Source organism: Oncorhynchus nerka, linkage group LG26 (assembly GCF_034236695.1).
Source record: "Oncorhynchus nerka isolate Pitt River linkage group LG26, Oner_Uvic_2.0, whole genome shotgun sequence".
Taxonomy (NCBI): Eukaryota; Metazoa; Chordata; class Actinopteri; order Salmoniformes; family Salmonidae; genus Oncorhynchus; species Oncorhynchus nerka.
The window spans coordinates 32433334-32441186 of NC_088421.1; the positions used below are offsets into that span (position 1 = coordinate 32433334).

A 7853-nucleotide genomic window follows, 5' to 3' on the forward strand; every position below is an offset into this window, starting at 1 on the left:
GTGCACTAATTATGAATACAGCAGCAAATTCTGTTATTTCTCTTGTATGCACTGAAAAGTATTTGGACTCTTGAAATGTTTTCTAATGGAATATTTTAGAAATATTTGAGTTTAAATGTATATCATTTCTGCCTTATTTATAATAAATATGATACATATTTTGCATATTAAAATGTTAGTGTAACTTTCAAGTACGTTATTCACCATGAACCAGCAGTCATTGATATACATACTGACACGATACTAAGGAACAGTTTTAGCTGTAGAAATAAGCATACACTTTCAATATTTACATTCATGTTTTCAGTGTTTTCTTCCTTTGTATGGCATGGTGAGAACAAGAGGCACATAACTTCATACGGTATGCTCTGTCAGTTAAGCAGCTAGGTTCAACCATTTAATATGGACTAAGTAATATTAGCAATGTCAAAATATATTGCTTATATATTAAACTAAATGTTTAGCAGCTCTTTTGTTATAGATATGTGGTGAAATGTTAATACAGAATGTCAAGCAAACATCACCGTTTTACCCTAAGAATTCTGCAAGCGGGTAATAGTCATTAGGGATATGAATCTCTCACAAATATGAAATTAATTGTTAGGCCAACAATAGAAACAATCTGCTTTATTGCTTTTTCTGTTAAGGAGACAATGGAGCTTTTAATAAAACCTATGCATCACGAACTTCACATTGGCACTCAAAGCCTGATATGTGTGTATGTATATATATATGGAGCTTTTGATTAACAAAGAGCATAAGTTGTATTCTTTTCTATAGTATGAGAGATGTTAGGAAGCGCTTCAGTCTTGATTTTCTATATGTCCAGCAATCACACTAAGGTAGCCCTGGCTTCTCTAAAGGGACTATACCCCAAACCTCAGAAATATTGTCTTGAGTGAATATACCATATTAAAGTAAAACACTTGATAAGAAACCTTTATACAGAGACAAAAAGTCTAAATTAATTTACAAACATTGCACATTAAGACAATCTACTTATTCAAGCTTCACCCTGCTCTTTATAGTTTGGTTTTGCTTCTGCAGATAAGAATTGTTGGTTTATTAAAATATTATTTTTCACATTACAGAATATCAATACTGTATTCACTCTACATCAAACTGTACATTTCAGTAATCAAACCTGATTAAAAGCTCAATTAAAACTTAATTCAAGTCAAGATTCTTGAATCAATCTTCTGCAATACATATCAAATTGTATTCTGTAAATCCAGTTTATACTCAATCTCTAGTCTTCCTCGTGACGAGACTACAATGTTTTGCTTGATGCTTGCATTAGGTCTACAAGCTAATGTACAGAATATTGAAATGTAGTAAATACAGTATTTTATGTAGTGAATGAAACAGGTAGGAAATATTTTGCCATAGTTGTTAGTAACAAGTCCAGTGCACTGGTACGCATGTAGTGGAACGGATTTCACTAGACTCCATTCTGCAGTCAGTCCTTGGGGACCCGGAAGCCATCTTTCTCCTTACGGAGACTCCTCATGGTTTCAACAGGGTCATTCTGCCCAGCATGCTCTTGCACAGACTTCTCTCTGGAATAGAAAGGAAAGAATTGGCACTTCCATTTCCATGCTAAAAATCCTCTCCCTCGTCTTCCCTGCATTCCTCTATGACACAAAGCTCAAGAGGGCACTTGTGGATTGTCTGATGCTCGTATAAGAGATCAGTGCTGCTTGTGCCCACTTGAGCAAGTGCTTTATAAAAATGTCAATCATTAGTTGTACTTACTTCACTCTCATAAAGGGGTTGAATTTGAATTCTTCAGCCACAGTGGAGGGGATGGTTGGTTCTCCATTACTGACTTTCTCCTACGGATTTAATAAAATGCAGATTATACATTTTCTTGATTACATTAAAGATCACCATGGCCATGTGTTTATACACAAAATGTCCAATGCAGCTGTTTATCTCAATATAATTTCTGGGTAACAATTAAATAAATTAATGTGATTTTAATTGAAAACAATGGTCAAAAATAGCTTCTTAGCAAAAGGGAAATTTCTAAATATTTAGCTATGACTGTCTTGGAGTGGTGGTCTGAACATTTGTTATTGCAGCAGAGGTTTGGAACCCTTTCTTATTGGTCTATTAACCACATGGTGATTTCACCATGGAAGGCCAAAACTCCATCCTACCAAAAACAGCAGAAATTTCAGACAATCTTTTAAAAGCAGCTCTTACACTAAGGGCATTAATCATAATTTTTTACAATTTCACAGTATTATTCCAACCTCAGTGAGGAAATGTATATAAAACCCAGGGAAATCATGTGTTTGACTACACTGGGCCTTTAATGAAATGTATCAAGATATACCTTTGCCCATGCTAGTTTTTTCTTGATGACCTCGTTGTCGGGCTCCACATGTCGAGCGAACTTCAGATTGTTGATGGTGTACTCATGACCACAGTAAACACGCTGGAACACAAACACACTATTGTTCCCATCTGCTGCGTGACTGTCGTGTTAACACGACAGAGTTTGTCAGCACACGTGCTTGGTCACATATAATGTAATAATAACTGACTGTTTCTAACCTAGAAAAGACAGACACTGAATAGTGTTAATCCAGTAGCTGTCATTACATATAAAGAAAGTGATCATATGTAGAAGTTAATTTAACACAGTGTGATAGAGGTATATTTACTGTTTCAGGGGGCAGACGTCCCAGCACGTCTATCAATGCCCTGTACATCTGTTCAGCTGTACCCTCAAAAAACTTCCCACAGCCAGCAACAAACAGTGTGTCCCCTAAACAGGAAGATAACAAGGGTCAAAGGGCTGCCATGAAAATCTGCTGATTTAATAATACATAGATAACTACTGTAGGTTTACTTCGGTAACTCATGTTTAATGATCAGAACTGTTTAAGAGATTGATGTCCCCTATGACTGGAACTGCATTACAGGTCCATTCAGACTTCAATAGAGTTCTCCTAGATTAAAAAGAAGAATGAGATATATATATATACACATATACCCCTCCAAATGTGTGTATTCGGCTATTTCAGCCACACCCATTGCTGACGTGTATAAAAAAAAGAGCACACCGCCATGCAATCTCCATACACAAACATTGGCAGTAGAATGGACTTACTGAAGAGCTCAGTGACATTCAGCGTGGCACCGTCACAGGATGCCACCTTTCCAACAAGTCAGTTTGTCAAATGTCTGCCCTGCTAGTGCTGCCCCAGTCAACTGTCTGTGCTGTTATTGTGAAGTGGAAACGTCCAGGAGCAACACCGGCTCAGCCGTGAAGTGGTAGGTAGACCACACAAGCTCACAGAACGGGACCACAGAGAAGCACATAAAAATCATCTGTAACGTCAACACAACAACCGTTTGTCAGGCGCTTCATGAATCGGTTTCCATGGCCTAACAGCCACACACAAGCCTAAGATCACCATGCGCAATGCCAAGCATTGGCTGGAGTGGTGTAAAGCTCGTCGCCATTAGACTCTGGAGCAGTGGAAATGGGTTCTCTGGAGTGATGAATCACGCTTCACCATCTGGCAGTCCGACGGGCAAATCTGGGTTTGGCGGATAACAGGAGAACGCTACCTGCCCCAATGCATAGTGTCAACTGTAAAGTTTGGTGGAAGAGAAATAATGGTGTGGGGCTGTTTCTCATGGTTCAGGCTAGGCCCCTTAGTTTCAGTGAAGGGAAATCGTAACTCTACAGCATACAATAACATTCTAGACAATTAAATGTTTCCAACTTTGTAGCAACAGTTTGGGAAAGGCCCTTTCCTGTTCCAGCATGACAACACCCCGTGCACAAAGAGGTCCATACAGAAATGGTTTGTCGAGACCGGTGTCAAAGACCTTGACTGGTCTGCAGAGCCGTGACTTCAACCCCATCGAACACCTTTGGGATGAATTGGAACGCCGGCCTCGTCGCCCAACATCAGTTCCCGATCTCACGTCATGGCTGAATGGAAGCAAGTCCCCCCAGCAATGTTCCAACATCTAGTGGAAAGCCTTCCCAGAAGACTGGAGGCTGTTATAGCAGCAAAAGGGAAACCAACTCCATATTAACGCCCATGATTTTGAAATTAGATGTTCGACGAGCAGGTGTCCACACACCTTTGGTCATGTAGTGTACCTCAGGAATGGCTGAACAAACTAATTTGGAAAGAATGGGGTTTTAGGATAAATGCCGAAAATAAGGTCTGAGGTTAACACAGGCTCAGGAGAGCTTATACGTTTTGTTCTATGAGAATATCAGTCAGTTAACATGACCTTTATGAATGATGAATTCTTTACGTGCTGTTTTGATTACTAAATGCTTTAAAATTCACAAAGGGACATTAGCTGACATATATTATCTCATAGAACAAAACGTATAAGATCTCATAAGCCTGTGTTTACCACAGTTCTTATTTTCAGCTTTTATCCAAAACCCCTTTTAATTTCCCATGGGCTTTAGCCAACATGCCATTACTATTGCTCTCTATTACAGTAGGTGATACAGTCAAATTGGAAAGATACCAGTAGCTTACCTGTGAAGACAGCTGGAGGCTCAGTGCTGTTGTCTTTGGTCACAAGGTAGCAAATGTGGCCAGTGGTGTGACATGGCGTAAACAAACACTTGACTGTAAGTGAACCAACCTGGCAATGAAATAGACAGGTGTTTTGTTTTAGGTCTGTTATGGTTATTACATAGGTTATTCTGCTGGTAGTTACTCAGGTATAAGGCCTTACTTTGAACGTGTTGGAGTGTTTGACTTTCTTAGTGAGGGCATCCACCCGGTCATCTCCTCCGTACACAGTGAGACCAGGCACCAGCCTCACCATCTTCTCATTGCCTCCCGCATGGTCCCTGTAGAGAGAAAGAGACAACGCATGGTACATGGAAATCCTATAATGCCGGTATATCTCAGTGTTACTGGACTGCTCACAATGGTAATTTCGCTGAGTCATTTGCACTGAGTGATATTCAAAACAATGATTGACATCTGGACTTACCAATGGTGATGGGTGGTCAGAACTGTTGTAAGTCTCACACCGTGCTTTCTGATAGCTTCTACAACCTGAAGAGACAATCAAATGATTATAAAATGTATATACATAATATCCTACTGTTGATCCATCAAAACAAACCTACAGCAGGCTATATTTCATTTCATACCTTCACTGGTTCAACTGGGTCTATGATGGCAGCTTCCTTTGACTCCTCATCAATGAGAAGGTACATGTAGTTGTCAGTGAGGGCTGGCAGCAGTTCTACCTTCATGTCGCTCTGCTCCACCAGTAAAGACTTCCTTATCGGGATATCAGGAGCTTCCTTGTGTAGAAGGGCTGCTTGGACGTGCGCAGGTGCTACACAATATTTACAATTCATCACATTAGACATAACAGAACTCACTAACCAATTTGTCATCGTAAAAATATAAATAGTTGACATAATATTAACCAATCAACCATTTTCGTGGAAAAATACAGTTCACATACAGGGTAAACAGACGGTAAACGTGCTTACAATGCACACAAGGGCTACGTGGTTCCTGGAGAACAGCCAAGTAAAGTTTAGCTATTGTAACCCTGTCAGAGACAGCTTGTTCTCAATTTATTCAAGCTGTCATTCACTTGAAAGTAAACAAGTAAGCCAGAGAACACAAAACCGAAGTACTATGGAGTAAGATCAGAATAATACATTAAAATAACTGGAATCCAATGGTTTGCAAATATTTCGATGCTGCCAAATTCTATGCATAGTAGCTAAGCCTTCAGTTCAGTCTGTGTGTGAGAGAATTGTAAGAGGAAATGCCAGACAAGGAAGGGGATGATGTAATAGCATCAGGGGCTTGCTAAGCGCTAATCAACACCAGTTAGCTAGCCCGGGACAGCTGCTTCAAAGATATATGGCTGCTTTGACAGTAGCTAGCTAGCATTTGAATATGCTGTGTAAATTACAAATATGAAAGCTAGCTAACCTTACGTTGACGTGCCATCAGTGACAGTTCGTTTAGAAACTTTCAGGGTTGTTATGTAGCTGTGTAAAGAACCTGAAAGATCGGGATGTGAGCGAAACATACCAATTTTATACGTTGCAGCGGCTCCAAGAACGCCAAGAGTGCAGGCACTCGCTACCAGTGACCTGTAAAACATAGCCAGCAACAATGTAGCTGTTTGCTAATATCGCAATCGCGTGTAAAGGAACCAAACACTTTTGGTTTTAAGAAGAGTTCCGCCTTCTTTAACGTTGACCTCCACAGATACACCAATCGAATGCGAGGGGAGTAGCTCGTGAATATCAGCTGATAGGCTGGAGAAAGCGAACCCACGGGACCTTACGATGTCATATTTGTAATCAGAATTGAGTTTGTAATATACATGCACTGATTTAGCTTCATTGTAATATTTTTATAATGCATTTCCTTCGTATCGAAATATCTAATATTTTTTAATGAACTTTTATTATGTAACACGTCACCTTTTTTGTCCACTCTGGGATACCGTACGTTTGACGGTTTGTTCAAGGAAGATGCAGCGGGCAAAGGTCGTTTTGATGGTAAGAACTGCTTCGGAGCAGCTGTAGACTTGACAAGATTTCTTTACAATGACTTCACGGAATATATCTCGATTTTGGGAGTGGGGAAAGAAGATCATCTGTGTTGGGAGGAACTACGCCGACCATGCAAAGGAGCTGAATAACACCGTCCCAACAGAGCCCGTGTTGTTCCTGAAGACTCCATCTGCATATCTGACAGAGGGCTCACCTATCCTCATTCCCAAATACTCCAACAGTGTACACCATGAAATCGAGTTGGGGGTGGTCATCGGGAAAGGAGGCACCGCTATCCCCCAATCCTCCGCGATGCAACACGTCGCAGGGTACGCCCTGTGTTTGGATATGACAGCTCGGGACGTCCAGGATGACTGCAAGTCTAAAGGTCTTCCGTGGACTCTGGCCAAAGCGTTCAACACATCTTGTCCCGTCAGTGAATTCATCCCCAAAGAGCGTATACCCGACCCGGGAAACGTGAAGATCTGGCTCAATGTGAACGGCCAGATGCGCCAGAATGGCTGCACCTCTCAGATGATTTTCTCCATTCCCTTTCTCATCAGCTACATCAGTGAGATCATCACCCTAGAAGAGGGGGATCTGATTCTCACAGGGACTCCCAAGGGTGTATCCGCTGTGCAGGTGCACGATGAATTACATGCTGGCATAGATGATGTTGTCAGCATGACTTTTAAAGTTGGCAGACTTTGACAGATCATTAGCAAACTCTTAAAATCTGTGTTTTATGGTACATTTCTGTAATTTGCTTTTAATCAGAGCAGAGAGCTGGATGAAATGTATGGAATTTCACTGGAGTCATTAGGCAGGCCTATTTCATGCAGAATGGCCACACTGATCAAGTACATTGTTGCAGTTCTAAAACCAGCAGAGGGCAGTGCTTACTCAAAGATTCGAATACAGAATTACAATGTAGCCTATTAGACTAAAAAAATGTATTGATTTTACAATGGGAAATATGATAGATACAACACTTGAAGTCTTGTTTTGAATTTCTGTTCCAGTAGATTTCACTAAATCAGATGCTCAACAAGTGGGCCAGGTGCTGATCTTAATCTTATCCTGACCAATTGTTGTTTTCTGCTCTAGACAACAGCCTCTGCCACAGCACATCACTGTGATCACAGTTAGAATGTTGGCCTTTTCTCCTGTTTGTGAGGAACATTGCCCATGGCATGTTGAACTCCTGTCTACTCTGAATGAATAGGAAAAACAATCATGGGATTTTGAACTCCTGTCTACTCTGAATGAATAGGAAAAACAATCATGGCATGTTGAACTCCTGTCTACTTGACAGATCCAA

The 7853-nt window shown here is 40.6% G+C and overlaps 2 protein-coding genes across 3 annotated transcripts; one reads left to right on the forward strand and one right to left on the reverse strand.

The window, feature by feature from the left end:
- Nucleotides 1–610: 610 nt before the first annotated feature.
- On the reverse strand, nucleotides 611–6213 carry hagh (hydroxyacylglutathione hydrolase). Of its 2 annotated transcripts, none has more exons than XM_065010452.1 (9): nucleotides 6063–6213; nucleotides 5156–5346; nucleotides 4993–5057; nucleotides 4729–4846; nucleotides 4527–4635; nucleotides 2673–2776; nucleotides 2342–2443; nucleotides 1756–1835; nucleotides 611–1559 (listed from the first exon to the last, which is right to left on the reverse strand). In XM_065010452.1, the coding sequence occupies exons 1-9, from the start codon at nucleotides 6133–6135 to the stop codon at nucleotides 1460–1462; spliced, it is 942 nt and encodes a 313-aa protein (XP_064866524.1). In that variant the 5' UTR covers nucleotides 6136–6213; the 3' UTR covers nucleotides 611–1459. The 2 variants fall into 2 exon arrangements, with proteins under 2 accessions (XP_064866524.1, XP_064866525.1); XM_065010453.1 differs by lacking the exon at nucleotides 6063–6213 and adding an exon at nucleotides 5507–5586.
- A 109-nt stretch (nucleotides 6214–6322) lies between these two features.
- Nucleotides 6323–7529, forward strand: fahd1 (fumarylacetoacetate hydrolase domain containing 1). The gene has a single exon (XM_029649062.2). The coding sequence runs from the start codon at nucleotides 6587–6589 to the stop codon at nucleotides 7241–7243; it is 657 nt and encodes a 218-aa protein (XP_029504922.1). The 5' UTR covers nucleotides 6323–6586; the 3' UTR covers nucleotides 7244–7529.
- Nucleotides 7530–7853: the final 324 nt, after the last annotated feature.

What these genes read in the sequence shown, in the direction of transcription:
- hagh (XM_065010452.1), bottom strand. Translation starts at nt 6,135, where the DNA reads ATGTTTTACAGGTCACTGGTAGCGAGTGCCTGCACTCTTGGCGTTCTT. An exon ending in CGCTGCAACGTATAAAATTG is followed by an intron (nt 5,347 to 6,062) that starts GTATGTTTCGCT and finishes AATATTGTGTAG; the next exon opens with CACCTGCGCACGTCCAAGCA. An exon ending in GACGTCTGCCCCCTGAAACA is followed by an intron (nt 2,444 to 2,672) that starts GTAAATATACCT and finishes TTTGTGTTCCAG; the next exon opens with CGTGTTTACTGTGGTCATGA.
- fahd1 (XM_029649062.2), top strand. Translation starts at nt 6,587, where the DNA reads ATGACTTCACGGAATATATCTCGATTTTGGGAGTGGGGAAAGAAGATC.